Source organism: Pygoscelis adeliae, unplaced genomic scaffold (genome assembly GCF_000699105.1).
Source record: "Pygoscelis adeliae isolate BGI_AS28 unplaced genomic scaffold, ASM69910v1 Scaffold232, whole genome shotgun sequence".
Taxonomy (NCBI): Eukaryota; Metazoa; Chordata; class Aves; order Sphenisciformes; family Spheniscidae; genus Pygoscelis; species Pygoscelis adeliae.
The window spans coordinates 444,492-464,917 of NW_008824473.1; the positions used below are offsets into that span (position 1 = coordinate 444,492).

General features: G+C 38.5%; 1 protein-coding gene across 1 annotated transcript in view; it reads right to left on the reverse strand.

Annotated features, from left to right (window-relative positions):
- ANO4 (anoctamin 4) overlaps nt 1–20,426 on the reverse strand; it is a 159,340-nt gene that overhangs the window by 68,088 nt on the left and 70,826 nt on the right. Inside the window, exons 4-6 of the mRNA XM_009321339.1 lie at nt 9,307–9,407; nt 6,053–6,097; nt 1,254–1,385 (exon numbers count right to left, since the gene is read on the reverse strand). Coding sequence (XP_009319614.1) covers nt 1,254–1,385; nt 6,053–6,097; nt 9,307–9,407 — 278 coding nt within the window. The remainder of the gene's footprint in view (nt 1–1,253; nt 1,386–6,052; nt 6,098–9,306; nt 9,408–20,426) is intronic.

Here is a 20,426-nt window from a genome sequence, read left to right on the forward strand (position 1 = left end):
GATCCTCCTTCCGGCCCTTCTTGTAGATGGGCATCACATTTGCTAACCTCCAGTCAACTGGGATCAAGCAGTCCTGGTTAGCCAGGACTGCTGATAGATGATTGAAAGTGGCCTGGTGAGCACTTCTGCCAGCTCCCTCAATACCCTTGAGTGGATCCCATCCGGCCCCATAGACTTGTGTGCATCTAAGTGGCGTAGCAGGTCGCTAACCATTTTCCCTTGGAGTACGGGGGCTTCATTCTGTTCCCCATAATGGCAGAGGGCATTATGGCAGAGGAGGTCTGTTTTACTCATTCCTATTGCAGCTAATAAATCCAATCCCTGAAAAATTGTTCATCCAAAGTGAGGCATTTAAGAGCATTACATCAACTCGGCTTCTTCCTGAATAAAATCACGTATTTCAGATTTTTAGACTTTGAGCTGCCTGTAATTCATTCTGTGTCTTCTGTTAGTACCCTGGTCAATGCTGCCTATTCTTTGTGATTTTGTTCTCAGTTAGTCAATGACTGTGTCCCGTATCACAAACACTGTAACTACCCATAAGACACCCTCTTTCTCCAAAATTTGACAGCCCTGAAACTCAACATAGGATCTGAAAGTCACATGGGGCTTTTTCTGTTTTGCATTTTGCAAGTGAATAAAGGCTTCTAGTAGTCAAATGATTTCTCTAGTGACATTGGTGCCATTGATACGCTTGGACAAGTGTCACTGATAGGTCTTAACACTGGTATTTTGCAAGCAGTTTTGCTTCCATAAAGACAGAGAAATACAAACAAAACGACATTCTCTGCTTTCTTTTGAGTTCTCTTTGTTCTACAGTCGTAACTAGGAATGAAACGCAGTATCAGTTTATTTCGACCATCAATGTTAGAAGGACTAATTTTGATTATGCTAAAGACATAGAAATGCTGAAAAAGAAGTTTTAATCACATCATTAAGTGACAAAGAACAACTGCAATTCTGACCCAAGAGAGAATTAGCCATTTGACTACTTTAGGGATGTAATTGAAATTCCAGTGAATTAAAAGGAACTTTTCCATTGATTTCCTTTAGCTTTGAGCTGGACCTTTAATTATTAGAAATGTAGACAGACTTTATGCTCTCTCAGGACTCTCTATCTTTCCCTTTTTGTGACAAAGAACTAATTTGAAGGCACTAGTCTTTAATACATGAACTAAGAAATTGATTTTTTTCAGGGTGAATCCAGAAGGAAAATTTTTGATCTTGTAATTAAGTTATAATAAAATACTCACTGATGGATCCTTTGTTGGCTGAATGGAGCAGTATAGCAGTCATTCTCCTCCAGATCTGGCAGTGTCTCCTTGTCCAGTTTCATTGGCTTTCTAGGTAACCATCCTCGAAACCTGCTTATTTGTTTCTCGATCCTGCAGCACATGAAAAGTGTGAGCATTTGAGATAGTGTTTTTTCATTACATTACAGAGCAACTTACAAAGAACACATGCTGGCAAACTAGGCCACTTAATATTTACAACTAGAAAATATGCAATGTCTTTTGACTTCTTCTAGGCAGACCAAATTATACATGCTGAACTTGATTATTAATAACCAGCTTTCAGCGGAGGAGCATCTTATTTTGTCTGAACAGAAAAACAATGCTGATAGTACATGATGCTATAAATCTTATTAAGCTCAGTAAGCTCCTGGCAACTTTCTAAACCTTTATTTCTCAGCTTTTCAGTTAGTTTAAATTTCAGGCTTAATTGACACATTAGACTTTGGACATATAAACGTTAGAACAGCAGAGACTGTGACAGAGAGCTTTGGCAGCTAAACCCCAGCAAGTTGCATCCCTTTACTGCTCTCCATACAGATTCTTACCTCACAATTGATGCTATAAAAAATAGGCTACTTTGTTCATTTGATTCAATTGTAGTGTCTTGCAATACTACAACCTCCATGAAACCAGAACACTCAGCGTATAGATTAATAGGTGACTGCTATGCAGATTCTTATATTTAGAAGGTGAAAGCAAACTAAGATCAAGCTGGAGAAAGGGCAGATCTAACTGCAAGTGCACTCATGCAAAGATGCACACTGAAATGAAGGGAAAGGGAAGAATCAGAGCTGACTGGAGAAGACAATCTAACCCAAATTCAAATCCAAATGAAAATGTTATAATGAAAAACACATGAGAAAGATGAGACATGTCTGGCACAATGAGTCCTACTCTCTCAGAAGTTCCTAACACCTTCAAGTCCTAATCAGTGATCCCTGCCTGCCAAAATCATAGACTACAAATTACGGACTATGCACATACTTCAGTCAGGGGATGAATCTTTCCAGAAGTGAAGCTAAAGGGCATGAATCGACATCCTTTGAACTTTAAGTCCAGTTCTGGATGAAGCTCAAGGCCTGGAAATGTAGTTGTTTCTTTTCTTTCTATAGAAGTCAGTGCAATAACTCTATGACCAGCAAATGCTGTGAGCTCTGCACAGTCACTTTGAGGGAGAGCAATCCATACCCAAGCAGCTGAGTGTGGGGCAAAGTGACATGAAATTATTACATACTTTCATTTAAAATACATATAGCATTTCCTAGAATATTCAACCTTCTCCCATCAGGTATTTTTATCCTGGATAAGAAAGCTAATGCTAATTTTTAAACATGGGCACATTTAAAAATTGTAAACAAATTAGCTCTACTTGTTCTGGTACCATTTGTGTATTCCCATTCTGAGAATAGCATGGCGAGGGGGCAAATTTACCATCAGGACTGTTTGGAAGAACTGGAATGTGTATGTGAACATAACATAAGACTTATACTAAATTAATCATAAACTCTTCATGGGCAGTGTTTGCACTGGCCCAGCAGTTCAGAGTATGGGAGGAGGTGGTTTGCAAATGTCTATGCCCGAGCACAGGCAAGACATCAGATCCCAGCGCTGTAAAGGGCCTGACCAACTGTAACTCTTCAGTTGCAGCATCCAACCTGACAGCCTTGAGCTAGTCTGTGCAGACACTGATAGGAACGCGAAGGGAAAAGTAAGTTCTCTCCAGGGGGATTCCCTCTCTCGGCCTCCAGTTTTCCCTCTGTAAAGGCCACAAGCTCTGCATTACTGTATGTTTGGCAGGCTTAGTGACTCTGGGTATGGAAAAGGGAAGAGGAATCAGGCAGGTTGTCTAAATATCCTATTCCATGCTTATTTGTTGACTAAAATAATTTGAATTCTCTAAGCTATTAACACCCTTGCTAATCTGCAATCCTTTCCCATTCATCCTGCAAGTCAATGTGCACATTTGAGATACGTCTGCTGCAGGTTTATCACACCATGCATGCATGCACAGCGCACACAGAGTGCTTTCCCCACTTAAGAGCAATGCATTATTCATGTTGGCTTCTCACTGAGTGTACCCAGAATTTGACTGGTTTGCCATTCCCAAGGCTCAGATTACTTGGCATGCTCAGTGAGCCCACTCCTTCCCTGCTGGCAAACAGGTCTGAAAAGGTTTCAAAGCCTTTCCACAAGGCCCAGAACAGTACAGTTTCCAGTACAGGAAAGCCAGCCCTAGGGAAAAAAAACCTAGTTATCTCCTTGGAAAAGAAAAATGACCAAACTCTTAAATTGCCTCCAGGCCACTCCAGCAGTTCCGTCAGCCAGTAGTGCAGGCTTTATACTCTACAGGAGTCTCTCTCGAAAAAAAAGGTGAAAGAGTAGTGTTGGTGCTAAGAAACACAGACACAGTGTTAAAAATCTACCATGCTTTATCGCTTCTTCAAGGCTAACCCATGCCTCACCTTCCCTTATGGAGAAGCTTATATACTTGACTGAAACGGTGTTCCCTGAAGATCTGATGATAATATCCTTCTTAAATTCCTTCTTTAAAAACACTTGTTAGCCTCACATGGCAAAAATTCATTGTCTTAATTCACATAGTGTCTCAAAGACAGAGTTTCTTCCACTTCAATCCTGCCCCTGCTCTCCAGGTCTAGTCTTTACACAGTATCCTCTTTCTGAAGATACATGTTGTGCTTAACTCACTCAAAGGGTTTCTCAAATAATTTGAAAGAAACTGGTTTCTCACTAGGAAGTGGGGTAGGGATAGAATCATTTTTTCAAAGGAAAGAGGAAGTTAGGAAAAACAAATGTTTTGAATCAAGACTGGTTTTTATCTCTGGCTCAGCTTTGATAGAGCTTAACGCATATTGTAGTGCTAGATATTGTCTTAGTTTAGTTTTTAACCACAATGCAGGTAGAGTTCTAGGTACTGTATAGGTACCTGATAGCCTTCCTTTTCTCCAGAATATATGAGGAGAGTTTTGTTATTTGAAATTTTGGGATCACTAGAGTTTTTCAGAGAGACAATTCAAGTCAGACTGACAAGTTGCAAGTGACTTGCTCTGGGCTTTACCTTGTAACAAAAGTTCTCTTTAAAATAAATTTTGCTTGAACGTCATTAAAATGTTTGGCTTAGCTCAAAAAAATGGACGAAGGCTTCAGTTACTTATAATCTTCACTGAACTAGGAGTAGAAGAAATAGATACTTTTGTTGAAGCTGTATATCTGAGTTTCACATAAATGAAAATAAAGCTGAATATGTTTTCTTTTTTTCCACTGGGACTATTCAGTTATAGCTTTTCCGCTTCAAGTAGCTATTTATAGACCTGAACATAAAAACAGAATTTAGCCAAGTGTTGTCATCACTCAGGAACTAAAATACCATAAAAAGATCATACCTCTTCCCATACTGACTTCAAATCGCATCCTGACTCATAAGAAAATGAATGTAAAGCAAAATTTCATATACCACATACGAATGTTAGAATCTTCATCTACTCCTTCCTTTTAATCTATTGGTTTCGTCGAAGCAGCCATGTCTTAATTAAAATCAAGACAAATTCCAAAGTTAACAGGCGCTATAGTATGTATTATAAGGTGGGAATGGAAAGTGGGGAGCATCAACAAGCTTTAGAAGAATTGTGTGTCTATGAGCCTGTGCCAACTAGGTAAAAAAGTCTGAACTCCACAAAGAGCCCATTTGGTCCTTACTAATATAAAGAAGCAAATACTGTAATGTGAGATCAATGCTGGTACTCTCAAGTCACCAGTACCGAGTGATGGAATTTAATATATAAAATGCTTTTTAACATGCTTATACAGCAGAGTGATAATATATGATTTATTTTCCCATGGATGTTCATCTGCTGACATTAGCTGCAGAGTGATACAGCTGTTTACTCCAAAATGCAGATTTTTCAAAGCTAATTCTTCTCTCTCAGAGGTTCATGGGAGTTTTTCCACTGACCTCAAAGGGAGACAGTAAATCAAACACTAAACCCTTTCGAAAACTCCATCAACAGCACTGTGGCATTAAATGCCAACATTATGATCTGGTCTTTGCCAAGCCTGTATATTTTTTAGGCTTTCTGGAGACATTTTCATTTAATTGTCCAAGGTATCAAAAAGAAAATGCAAACTGCAGCATTGAAAGTTTTTCATCGTCAGGCATAAAACATAACCTTAAAGATATTTAATAATTGAGTGAAAGCACTTCAAAGATTCTTGAAAAATACTAATCTCTCAAGCTCAATAATGTTACACCAGAGATAAACTTGGTTCATTGCCTTCCTATCTACCAACAAAGTACTAAGTATCCTCACAGAGGAAGCAATAAATAAATAATGCCATTGCTATTACAAGTAAGTAAGGTGCATGGAAATGAAAAAAAAGCCGTAACTGTGGTATTTTAACCTCAAGAAACTCCCTAATGAGCTACCTGAAAAGAAAGAGATACAGTGTTTGCACTAACAAACGCACTTATTCTTCTTTAAAAGACTCCATCAATTGAAAAATATTTCCTTCTTCCTAAAAAAGGCAACACTGATAAAATGAATTGCCTCTTTCACATGGCAGATGCCTTAAAAATGTGACTTCTGTAGTTGTTTTTGCAGATGTCCTAGTGTGTAATCACTCCCTCCACCCTTCCTGCAAACACAGCTAATAAACTTTTCCTTCCAGCTTGGCCATAACCATTATTTTTGTTATTGGGTCCAAATGAACATAAACTGGACCGGCATAAGAATTGTACTCACCTATTCATGAACTTGTATCGGCGGTGCAGGTAATAGATTTTTCTCCTGGAAGAACAGCAAAAATGAAGCCAGTCGAGAAGAAAACCCATCGTCAGTTACAGTATGAACTAGCAAGGAAGGAAAGGAGATTGAAGACAGAAGCCTGTAAGAGGTGGAGGAAGAGACTAAAAGAGAGATTAACAGAACTGTCACAGGAAGCCACACAGACTCTGGTGACGTCTGAATTGCAAGAAGGTCATCGTTTTCCCATTGTCTTCTCTTTTTCTGCTACTTGTCATGTGTGAAAGACAGGGACCCAAAGATGTTTTTATTTCAAAGAAGTCCATAAACTGTTGCAGGAATTTTATAGGCCTGATACAAATATGGATAAATTATCTCACATCCACTAGTGAATTACTAGAACTGCATTTGGTGAAACACAAGGGGAATCACTTAGAAAAGCCAGGAAAGTGGTACCTGATGCTGCAATATGCCATAACACATGCAGTACCAAGCGGGACCAGTGCTTGCTGTTGGGGTAACATCCCTTGAAACAGAATATAGGCTACACAAGCAAATGAACATGTGCTCGCCACCCTCCCCCATGTATGCAGCCACTCCCTCTGCCCCTCATACAGGCACAGCTGATTTCTGCTGTCAGTGCAATAAGCTGTGTGGGAGTGCGTGTGGGGAACCAGTGAGCAGACAAACATGCATGAGCAGACACGTGCTGACCACACTCTTGGCCTGCTTCCTGACCCGCCCCGTAGGGCTCACGTCGCCTGGGGTGGGCAGGCGGAGCGGTCCCCTAACCATCCTGTGTGGATCCGGAACGGGGAGTCCACCTCCTGTCCCACTCTGCTGCTGGAAGCTCTTGTTCTCCTCATATGTGCCTATAACACCACAGCTGTCAGGATTTGACCCATCATCTTCAGCAGAAAGATCACATCTTCATAAGAGTTCAGAAAATCTGAGGGGTTTTAGGTGTAGGTTTGGGGCTGATAGTCCTTACTGGAAGATTTGGGTGCCTGCCTGGACTCTGGTTTCAATGACCGCTGGAGGTCATTGTTAACTCAAGGTGGTTTCTGTATATTCTGTATATTCTGAGAGGTTCTGTGGTGTAACACTGAACTGTACCACTTCTGGAAAATGAAGGGCTCACACCACACTCTTCATTCTGAATATTTGTGTATATTAAATGTACTGTAGGAATGCTGTTAGTGCTTCAGAAGCAAGCATGGTTGGGACCTTTCTAAAATAAGACAGCACTGATGCCTTATAAGCTATAGAAAAAAAACCTGGTTAGAATTCCAGGTTCATTTTCAGAACTTAGAATTTAAATAACACATAATATTTTGACATTAGTTTTGTTATCAGTGCCCATATTGTGCCAGTGAAGTGAAATTTTCAAAACAATTTCATGTTGGCCAGCCTCCTTTGGCCAACTCCTCCACAAGATAGTGTTATTTACTTGGCAGGAGTAGAGAAGGGTCAAAGATAAGTGTTTCTGAAGATGCCATCCACTTCTTGGTTTTGGTTCAAATATTCAGAGGCATCCACTGTTTTGGCATCCCTGCTTTGAAACAGCAAGGATTTTATTCACTGATGTGTGGGCCTTGGACAATTCTAACCTAAAAGATCAGGAGCTGTAAGCAATCAGCAGCCCTTAAAAAAAGGGGTCAGACAAGGGCACTTGGAAACAGGCAGTCTAGCCTAGTGGACATTTTGTAAAATGCTGGTCCTTGTTTTTAAATAGTAAACAGTATGGTTGCTCTTAAAATAAAATTTAAGAGCCTGCCCAGCAGACGTTAATAAATCACCATGATTTCCTCTTAACAATACTGTAATAATTCTCTCTCTGTGGACGTGGAAAGAATGAAGCCGTGGCCCTGAAACAAGTCAAGAAACCTTTAGTATTTTTGATGCTTTCTGTATAATCTGTATGGCATCTACTTTGCTATCTGCTGAGAGATAGATTTCAAAAAAGGAACTTCAGATCAGGAAAGAACAAGCTGCTCACAGTGACTAAAATCTGAGTTTCTGGTGTATTTCTTAATCAAGAGACCTTATCCTCCTACTAGGGCAGGTTCATCTCAAGGAATGCCACAGAAGTCAAAGGAGGTACGCTTTTGGCCCAGCCCATTGTTTCTATGGCTAGAACACTTTTTTAAAAGAATATGAGTATCTCACAATAACTTGTGATAGCTTTTATATTTTTCTCTCTATCACTAAAAGCACAAGAAAGAACAGTTGAAGATTTGCTGTGAAAATGAAAACCAAAATACATACAGAATAAGCCTGCAATTTTGTCCTTAATTCATATCCATTTTTCCTAGCAAGTTCTGTACTGCTACAGCTTGTCTAATATCAGAGGCATTTTTCATCCTTAAGTAAGAAGAAAACAGGAATAGAAATCCTACAAAGGACACCAACTCGCTAGTTGCATATTCTGGGTCTGATCCTTTTCTTGCTCAGGAGTAATTCCATTAAAATCAATGGAGTTATGCATCTATAAACCCTGCTAATTGAAAGAAGAATCAAGACCTATCAGTTCATTGGTTTTGGTCAGTTCCAGTGGAAGTCTTTATGGTATTTTAACAGTTCTGATAACCAGCAGAGTAAAATCGATATTTTAACATAGAAAATTTCATAGTCCAACATGCAAATAATATTAAATAAACAATAAAAATAATCTGAATGACAATGTGGAGTGAAATTGGTTATCAGTAGCATTTAATATAAATTCTTTACTTTCTCCACAGAAAAAAGTATTTATAGTCTGAATTGTTCTCCTGTTAGATGGGATACTTATTTATAATCTGTATTTCCATAATTACACTCTATATAAGCAATTTACAGGTGCTGAACGTACCAGATACGTCCAACAGACATGCACCTTCTGTGCTGCCTTACGTACCTGGATCTTCTTGACCTCCCATTGATTTCAATGAAATGTCCATTTAAAAAACAGCAGCGCACAAGTATGCAGGGGGCTCCAGCATTGAAGGGGTTAAAGGGCCTAAGGATAGAATACCCCATGAAAACAGCTGCACTGCTACAGCGCGCCTTAATTTCAAACCAGTATTGTACTGAAATTGCAGGCATTAACAAGAAACAGCAATGAATATGGCATCTAAGGTACTCCATTTATATTTTCTAAAGATGTGTGGTATCTTATAGAAGAGCTTTTCCCAGTGCATTTTGGTGTTATTATTACATTATCTTTACAGTATAGTGTGACTTTGGAGGTTGAGACAAAACACAACTACACCTACCTGAAAGGCATTCTTACATTCATTAGTTCAGCATATTTTCCCAGGACCTCCCAAGGGGCATGCAACTTCACAAAGATGATGTCGCTGTTTGTTAGAGATGACTGAAAAAGAAAAACAAAACAGCCACCAGGGCTTACTTTTTCAAATGAAAAAGAAAGAAACTGTGGTTAGTGGTCAATATCTATTTTTCTGGTCTTGTGCCACCCCTCCCTCTTCCTGATTCTTCCTCAGGCACATGTAGTTCTATCAGTATTTTGTCAACTTATTTTCCTTCTGGTTTCCTGAAAGCCATGCTGTGACTCCCTTCTGGCCTGCACATGCATTTTCTTCTCATGGAAAGGAGGACATGGAGGGGAGGCTGATGTACGGCTGTGGTTACCCAAGTCGGGGGTGGGAATAACGTTGGTGGGTAAATCTAGGTCTGGAAGCTTGGTCCTGAACTTCAGCTAAAAGCAAAATGGCAAGTCAGGATCTGATTCTGTTTTTTGGCATTCACACAGAAGTGCAGATGTGTGGAGATCCATCCGGCAATCAAGAAAAGTTTGTATGACAGTGTGGTCTCATCGTTGCTGCCCCACATGGACAAATAACGAAGTCCCAGCTACAAAGCCATGGTCTTCAGCTTCCCTTCCTCTTGGCCATGTGAATTCTGAATGTTAGAACTGAAGCCAGTGGGAAAAAGGAAATCTGATGCTGCCCACAGCATAGTATTTTACAGATTTGTTGCACAGGAAGGTGGAGGGCCATGACTATGCCAGCAAGATCTCTTTGCAGTGCTCCCATCTTCTTTTCTATGGGTTGTGTGTAGCATGGAAAGAGCTTTACATAAGGTATTCGCACCAGAATGGCTGTTACTTAAAAGAAGGCTGCCTGGTGAAGAACAGAGAATATGCAGTAAAGAGGAGAAGGCGAGAATTTTAGCTCTGTTTGCACTCAGGAGAAATAGTATTTTGTAAGAAAGCTACAGCAGGGTCGGCTGAAGCTGACGTGAGAACTCAGACAGCCACATGTTAATACTGGAAGGTGAATTGTTCAAATTCTAATGGAAATCAATGAAATTCTCATAAAATTGCATATAATACAGCTTTAGACAACTAAATGGATCACATTAACAGGGACAACTACTACAGGCTGAGTTCGAGGAATACCCAGGAAATGGGTAAGGGTGTACAGGGTATGAGAAAAGGAAAGTGAGACTGAGAAAACCAGGCAACAAAATTGTTACTTGGCTTTAGGGATGATTTCCTAGTTTTTTAGACATTGTATTATATTCAATGTTTCTTACATTAATTCTTGGTTAATACAACTTATTGGGAGTTCTTAAATCTAGTATTGTTTATCTGGAAGCTATGGTGACTATATGGGTCGGAGGCTGACATTTGTACTTTTGACGCCTATTTGATTCTTCCCTCCACTATCCTCATAGATGCTGAAATTATTGAAACTGCTATAACATGTTCATGTCCTTAGAGTAGCTAGAACATTATTACTAGTTTGTGAAGTGATAGGAATGAAAGCTCCAACAGTTAAGATACATATATATGATTTTCTTTAGCACAGGAAAAAAAAAAACAAAAAAACCCACCAAACCCAACCCAGTCACTACAGAGTTGACATTTTTTTTAAACAAAAAGAATAGTGGAATCCTCAAAAATGGACACAGAGAAATATTAGTACCCGAAGTACTATTGAGCTGCATGAAAAAATGGATTTAGTGCATAATGGAACAAGTGACTCTGGTATTAAAAACTTCAGAAAAAAATCTTGCTGTTCTTTTGCTGATGACTTTCTGAAAAATATTTCAACATGAAATGATACAACAGCAACAAAATGCCCCCACGAGACTTGTTTCAGAGACAATGAATTCAGTTGTACTCTTTCCATTGACTTTTATGGATTCTAAATCAGGCCTCTAATGATGTTTTTCTTCATAAGTACATTTCACAAATTATCTTTTATTTTCCCATGAGACTTTAGCAAGTAGATACCACAAAACCAAGACTAAGTACTGCTACTCTAAAAATTTCCTGCAAATTACCCTCTCAAAGATGAGGTTAAGTCAAGCCAGCAGTGGACTGGCAATTTTGACATAAACAACTCAGATTAAAAAAAAAACAACACCAAAACTCAGAAGAACCGTCTAATAAGCCTAATATACAGAAGGAAACTATGGTCCTGACACACCAATAAAATTTGAGCAATGGAGGAAACTTATTAAAAACAGCCTGTAAAATTAGTGATGGCTGTTAAACAGGAAGCTTTTAGGCATTTTCCAGCACATTGCAGTTTAAGCCATACTAGATATGGCAGCCACAGTAACACGACTTGTGGAGATGCTGTTTCACAAGTGAACACTGTCTTCATCTAAATTTGATTTCTTATGTGTTACATGTTTTCACACAGAGAAACAAAAAACTTCCATATAGTTATCACAAATATACATACAGATGTTTAAAGAATATTTTTTACTCAGTATCTTGTAATGTTATTTTATCAGCTTTGTCAACAGAAGATCTAACCAAAATACATTTGGGAGGTTCAGTTATTTTCAGAAGAAAGAGATAATAGTGCTAAATTATTAATATGGAAATCCGTTTCTCTTGGGTTTGCTCATGTTAAGTGTAAAGGAAAGCACTAAGAAAGCCTGAGAAAAACAAGACTGGAAAGAGAAGAACAAATCCAGATAGAAGAGTAATAGAATGCAATGTCACATTCTCTTAATCTAAGGAGAAAATAGCCAATCAAAATACCTGAAAGAAGAAAAAATCAAGAACACCATCTTAGTTACAAAAATACTTTAGTGAATGCAATCTGCTAAACTCTCTTTGTTAGATTAGTATTTAGACACAGTATCCTTCAGCTTCTAAATGTTTCATTGAGAGGAGAAGACCATTGTTCTTTTGTAATTGACTTTTGAGTCTTGGCTCATTAAATGGTTTGGAGAAGAAAACTCAATTTCAGATTATGGGAACATGCAAACAAAAATCAATGTAACATTGCTCCCCTTGGAAATTTAAATAAGGTGAATATTGACACGAGCAATCTGCTAGAAAGTGATGTCTAGATGATGAAGAAAGGAAGACAGAGGAATTAACGGGACAGACAATGAGATAAAACACTTTGCAAACACAAAAATGGAATAAGTGTTTGGAACTGACCTGCGGCACCAGTGCCCATAGAGTTATCGCCATATGATAATTGACAGGACACCAACGTTCAAATAAATTGGTTGTTTCAAACTGATTTCTTGAGGAGGACTATCCATAGCAAAACAGATTTTCTTCTGGTCAGTAATAACATTCTTGCTGGTCTTCAGAGCAGTGCAAACCCAGTGTGACAAGAGACTTATCAGAATCAGAGAATCACAGACTAATTTAGGTTGGAAGGACCTAAAGCAGTGTCCTGGTTTCAGGATAGAGTTAATTTTCTTCCTAGTAGCTGGTACAGTGCTGTGTTTTGGATTTAGGAGGAGAACAATGTTGATAACACACCAATGTTTTAGTTGTTGCTAAGTAGTGCTTACACTAGTCAAGGACTTTTCAGCTCCCCATGCTCTACTGACTGAGAAGGCTGGACGGGCACAAGAAGCTGGGAGGGGGCACAGCCAGGACAGCTGACCCAAACTGGCCAAAGGGACATTCCATACCATGTGACTTCATGCCCAGTATATAAACTGGGGAAAGCTGGCCGGGGGGGCCGCTGCTCAGGGACTGGCTGGGCATCGGTCAGCGGGTGGTGAGCAATTGTACTGTGCATCACTTGCTTTGTGTATTATTATCATATTATTATTATTATTATCATTTTATTTCAATTATTAAACTGTTTTTATCTCAACCCACGAGTTTTTCTCACTTGTGCTTTTCCAATTCTCTCCCCCATCCCACCAGAGGAGGCAGAGTGAGCGAGTGGCTGCATGGTGCTTAGCTGCCGACTGAGGTTAGACCACGACAAGCAGGGCCAACTTAGATCAGGTGGCTCAGGGGCTTGTCCCATTGAGTCCTGAATACCTTCACAGGCAGAGATTTCACAGCCTCTGGGCAACCCACTTACTGAAATTGGTTCGAGAAAAGAGTATTTCCTATGGAAGAACTGTACTCTTATTCAGAGAAATGTTGGAAAACGACACGTTTCTAGACATGAAAATTCAAAATGTTCAGTGCAAAGACGGCATTCTTTATAAAACAACTTGTTTCTTACAAGAACTTTTTTTTAATTATTATTCCGATTGAGAAGCACTAGCAAGGTGTATTTAGTTTAATTGAACCCTGATCTTCAAAACTGGTTTGTATGGTAGAATTCAGATCGCCAGAGTCTGGGTTACAGATAGTCAATATACAATGAGTTTCAGTCTTCAGTGCCATTAATCTACTATTTTTCACAAGCTGTAATTTTTCCCTCCTTCTTCTTTCCACTCCCCAACCCCCTTTACCAGCTGGAAATCAAATTCCTTAATTCTTGAAAATATTAGATCAGTATTTGATAATCACAATTTTCGATAGCCCATCTCTCTGTATCAGAGATATTCATTAATTCCCAAACTTTCTGGCTTCACTGACAAATCACTTTAGTACCATATCATTGCTGCCAATCCTAGAATACAGGCAGTACCATAGGCCCACATATTATAGACTTGCATGTTCTGGCAAGACTACCTTTCTCTTTTACCATTAAGTTTATACAGACATTGTATTTCCAAAGAAAACAAATCAACCACAAACGTACTTAAAAACTAAGCACCGTATTCTTCTCCAGTATCACTATGTAACAACGAGTGGAAGAGACTAAAGTAGGGGCCACTTACGTAACTCCAAAAGCATAAACACCTGCTTTGGTGAGTTACAGTCATCAGCTAGGTCAAGGAAAACTTGTAAAGGGCAGGTTCTTATGCTCCTGAAAGCGGCACAGAGTGTTGTTAACTGCTGTTTAATTTAAGTCCTGGCTACTAAACTCACATGTACTCCTGCAGGCATTCTAACTCCTTTTGATGGCAGGATTTAAATATATATATTCACTATTGACCTGACTCTGCTCGTTCTGAAGTTATCATTGTTAGTCTGAATGGAAGCAAAGTTATGCTGACATTGAACGTCTCTTGAAAAGCCCACACTTTGCTGTATTTGCAGGCTGTCTTTCAGGATCAAGGCTGGAAATTAGTGTCTTTTGTCAAATACCCTCTTGAACATCCTCCTCCAACAAAGACTTTTTTTGGTTCATTTTCAAGAACATTGTCAAGTCATTTCAAGACCAAAACAACTGTAGGACTCACCTTAATACAAGCATTTCTGGAGTCTAAAAGTTAAGAAAGTTGAGAAAAGAGATTCATAGCATATAACCTTAAGAAGGATAAAATCACAGTGTCTCCAATTGAATGGTGTAATTGTTTATTTGCCTTGAGGCTACTAGGCAGGCAACTACAAAAAACCAATGCTCTCATTTATGTATGCATATCAATAGGGAAAAGAAATCAAGATTTACCATTAAGGTGTTTTCCCTATCATCATTTAAGAGAAAAATACTCAAGACTGGGGCTCTCCTCACCTTTTAAAGCCTTCCTCATAAAAGTAAAAGGAGATAAATAAGATTCTGAAACAGATCCAGCAACCAGAATTAAATCTTGCCTACTTTAGCAAGACCCTGCAAGGCAAGTTAAAAAGACAGAATGGGAACAGTGCTTTAATTTCTGGCAAACATAGCTTATTTCTGTTAAGACCATAACGCAGGAAAAGCCAGAAAAGGAGAGAAGATCAACATCCTCCCTCTAGTAACAATTCTCTCTATATTCAAGCTCCGTATGATGTCTGAGTACAGAGTACTAAACAGTAACTGCTACAGGTTCCACTGTTTTTGAGAATTACTCTGTTATGTTAACAGCACAGATTGATTTGCCATGTGGAGTGAATTAAGTGGAAAAACAAAATCCAGCAAATTTTAGTTGATTAAACCATTCTTCCTCTGCAAAACCAAAGTAAATGTAAATTCACAAGGGTAATTCCATAGAACCGGAAAAGCAGCAGTAATGTGCTGCCAATACTTTTCAAAAGTGCATATGTTGCCACTGGATAATTACTTAGATACTGTCAATATATGTCCAGTTTCAGGGAAAATATTACATACTCACAAGCATTAACCTCCACGTTCATGGATAAGAGGAATCTAGTAAATAATAGCGCCAATATCTTTCACGTATATACTTTCAATCAAAGTACAGGTTTAGTGAAAAAGGGGAATATACTGCTCACATTTCAATTAGGATTTTTAAGAAGCTTTTGACTTTCAAGCAAATGTAGAGCAAAAGCAGTAAGGATGAAAATAAGAGTGAAAAAAGAAAGCCCTAACTAATAAACAGGAAGCTGTTAATAAAACAGTTTTGGCATAAGAGGACACTGACACTTAAAATATAGAATAACTTGATATAAGGAGACAGAGTCACATGATTACAATTTAAAAATATTTTTATATGAAGTCTCATGACAAAATTTGATGATGGGGTAAAGCTTTATCTTTACTTTGCAAAATACTTCCAGAGGTTCAGCTCCAGTGGAGTTAGTAATGCAGGCAGGTGGCTGGCTATTGCCAGCATTCAGGCAATGTGTCATCTAATCCAACTCAGAGCAGGTGTCATTGTTACAGTGCTTAATTTCTGGCAGCAGCTGACAGGATCTCAATGCTGGAACAGAACAGAGTTAGTAACAAGGGGAAATGTTTGCAAATGTCCTTTCATGTAGACAAAAAAGTGTGAGTGGGAGGGCAACTTAAAGAACAGGGTAGGTTGCTTGAGTAGAAGTAAAATGCAAACACTATCTCATTGCTCAAGTTTGCTGTGTAACAATGAGCTTACTGCAATGAGGTCTGCAATAGAGAGAGAAAAATTCCTTTGAAATAAGAAACAACATGAGAAAGGATGCCTTTAATTCTAACTAATGTCATCTGAATTCACTTGTGATGGACAGGATGGATCTCACAGTAAAGTAACTTAGATGTACTAAATCTACTGTGGAAACAATATCTTCTGACTTGGACTCCACTTCCTAGAGAAAAGGATTAGAAATACCTGCAGCATGACCATCTTAATGGAAGAGGCTGATGGGAATATGAGGCACCGATAAAACATTTCTTGATAATCCCATTAGTAACTACTGAATGAATACAGGTTTGACCCATCTGGGTAAGATTTCTGTGACAAAATAGCTAATCATATGGATTTCATCTGACAAACAGATAGGATGCATCTTTTAATTCCTCTGGACTGGAAAATTACTATAAACATGTGAAATTAATTATTTGCAGATTTAAAAATGCAGATAGCTAAAACCTCTGAGCAGAATAATGCATTTTTACTTATGAACACATTGTTTGACATTAAGTCTCTTTACATGAGGCATCAGTTATACGCTGCAATTTTAGATTAAAAATGTTAATATTTTATACAGTGATAGTTGAGATCACTTTTTGACTGTACTATGGGCCAAAAAAGGTCTCTTATGTACAATATTTTACTTTTGGCATCATAGGCCATTAAAAATACATTATATAATTGAACTACATTTTATCAGGCAGCTTCCTTTGTGATTTATCCCAAGTGTAAAATATAAAAACAGTATTTTTCCAGTACAGATTTATGTCTCACTAATCATTTTTTGAAGTAGAAAATACTTACATCTAATGAATTGTCTATTAAATATTCATGTTTGCTTTTAGAGCCTTATTGGAGAAACATTGCTTTGGCAAAGAAAAAGGCCATTTATTTTTTGTCCAACAGTTAATTTTACAAACTTAATAATCAATCAAACACACAAAATGTGCAGGCAGGCTTATTATAGCTTTTGCATACAAATAACCTAGAGGAACTGAACAAGCTGCTTATCATAGCATCACAGAATCATAGAGGTTGGAAGGGACGTCCAGAGGTCATCTAGTCCAAATCCCTGCTCAAAGCAGGGACAACTAGAGTGGTTTGTGGGGTCTTGAATATCTCCATGGATGAAGACCTCACAACCTCTCTGGGCACCACAGCATCTCTGGACAGAAAGGCCACCACTGACCTCTGATGTGGATGCAGAAGCGTTTGCAGCAACCCAGGTTCTGAGCACCTGCCTATGCTCCAGCAAGACGAAGCTATTGGGTTGTTCATCTCTCTCTTCAGAGCCTTGTTTCTCAGCTCATACAATCAAGGAAGACAAGAAATACTTATATGACTATCAGCCTAGACTCCAAAGTCTTTTCAGCATCAACACTTTCCAGGATGCAGTGAACTGTCCTGTAGCTCTCTGTTACAGTCTGTATACCTCTGTATTCACAGTGTAACGCAATGTTCTTTCTAAAGAGAGACACCAGTGAACTCAACAAGACCATGGCTGAGGAAGAGCCTACTCCAAATGACACTATCAGGAGAGAGACTTTAGTTCAGTCCACATGGCACAATGAAGCCCTGAGTTCTTTAAGTCAGCTACATATCCACAATGTGAGGAATTACAGGCAGAGATGTTAGCCCTGGCTGTAGAGGGAGTAGTGGGGTTAGTGCACGTGCATGTTAGCATGACTGATTAGGTCGAGTGCTATCCCATGCTGATATGACTATAATGCCTGCTAAGTCACTGGGCAACACCTGGGGCAGTCTCTGCACCATACCTGGTTGGGCAAGACACACATGTGCCTCTGCTCTGCAAGGGGAAAGGGGAAGTCACAGAAGACCACTCTGACAGCACCTTCTCAGACTTAATGCAGGTCCCCATTTTCCAGGAAGGCAAAGGCACCAAAGAAAATGCAAGACCCAGTTAAATGAAGGGGAAAGATGCATGTGAAGAATGTGAATCACTCACAACTCTACCAGCTATAGTTTCCTCACAACTCTGATGGTCTGGGTGACTCAAATGTTTATTCCCTCGACTCACATCTCAGTTTTCTGTGCTTTATTTATCTTACTGCTAGGATTTTTAGAATTGGAAAGAATTTGAGGAGCTGTCTTCTGATAATTCATTTCACATTGTTCAACTCAGTGCTGCAAAACTCTTCTGCCTGGCTCATTTGAAGGCAGAGGCACGAGCAAGCCATTTTCCCTTTCCTCTTCCCCATTATACAAATAGTTGTTACATTCCTTTAGTAAGATGGCCATAGTGAATTTCTGAGCAACTGCACTCTCTAGTCTCACTAAAGGTACTCAAGTGATCTGATGCTTTGAAAGGATGTAAACAATTTTACAAGGGAAGTTGTCCTGGAAATCTGCCAAAGCATATGGTAGAGCAGCCATCTCTCAGATACACCACCATTACTACATGAGAGGTAAGTGCTTTCCAAAGCAAAATATGATGGTGAGAATAGGCTTGATTACCACTGTTCAGCTCACAATTCAGATTAATATAATTAGGTAGATTTACCTTTTTCTAAATCCCAAACCATGCTCAGACTGTGTAAGACTTCCCACAAAAAATTAAATACGCAAACAACAAGAGATAAAGGCAAATCCATCTTAAAGTGCTGGCTTCACCAAGTCACAGTTTCAGGCTGATCATGAAAAGAAACATTACAGTCTAGTGCAGAGAGGAAATTCCTAATAATTGATGGTCTACATGATTTTTTCATCTGTCTGCTCAGCTAAGCTCAAAGTAATTTGACTTCTGTATACAACTAGATCATCTCATGTTAAAAAAATACACATCTGAAACAAGAAAAAATAAACGTTTCTTAAGAAAAGGTAGCGTAATTAGAATTTAACTGGAGACAAGATGAAATTGAAATACATAATAATATCTCTAAACTAAAAAGGGAGAATAGTGGATCCTTTGTGCATCTCTGTACAAATCCCTTCATTTGCTAGATGTACTTTAAATGAAACAAGGTCAATATATGACAAGCGCAAATTATGACTTTGCTTTGGACTGTTCTAATTTGTTGTGATAAAGCAACATCCATACATGGCACAATGTACTGACAAGGCAGACACCTGAATATGAGCTCCACTATTGATCAATTATTGCCCTTCCCAATGTGCCTATTGACATATGGTGCTGAATGAAAACACCTCCAGTATCACACAGAAGAGCAAAGCAGCACCAGATGGAGCTCAATATTTTAACGGTTCAGATAAATGTGATAGAGGACAAAGATGATTTACTCTCCTAGTTCAGAGCTCTTAATGAAGATTTAATGAGAGGAGTTACAGAAAACAAGAAAGTCTTTTGCTTGAAGGCCAACATAACTATCACATGAGGTAACATTAGTTTTGATCTGATTGCATATGTTGCAAAGTGATGGTGCTAATCCTAAAATTGTTTGCTGAGTAATATTGAAATTTGAGATCCCTATGATGCTGTGAAACCAAGGCCACAAGTAACACATACACTGGCAAAGAATCCCCCTCTCCAAGTTCACTTCCACCATGGAAACTGCTGTAATGAAGATCTTTGCTTAATAGACAATATTATCTTTCTCTAGAGATGAAGAAATATTAACTTCTTTTTAAAAAGTCCCCAGCTAGAAAAAGGTAGATTGTTCAGCTTAGGAAAGTGCAAACATCTTTGTTATCTATTGACAGAAATAACACTACGTGTAAACGTTTCTAGAATTTTTTTTTTGCCCACTTTCCATAGAGGGGCTGTGCCTCTAAGAGCTGCAGCAGAGAATTCACAGTCCAAAGGTGAAACAGAAGTTACAAAAGTGTTTTTTAGCTCTGTAGTACTATTAAGATACTTTTATTCAGTGTAAAACTTTGCAGTAGAATTGAAAATCTCACCTATCGTACCTCTGGAACTAGTATACTTACAGCAATCTGTTTCATTCTCTTATATAGGGAAATGCAAAAATGCAACATGAAAATAAAAATAAGATAAAATCTCACTTCACATAATAATCCCAGTTTTTTTAATACTTTGTAGAGGCACTGTTATAGACTTTTTCTTCTATTACAAAGATTTCCTGACAGGAAAATTATAATTCCATTAGATGATTTTTAAAAGAAATCAATATGGCTTATACATCAAGGGCTCTATAGCTAATAATTCAATCATTTTGTTGAAAGAAATTTGCTTAAAACCAAAACAGTTTGGGCCCAATGAATATTAGAAAAGATATTTTTAAAATGGGGGGAAATTCCATAGTGTTGCATCACTAGACAATGGGAAAAA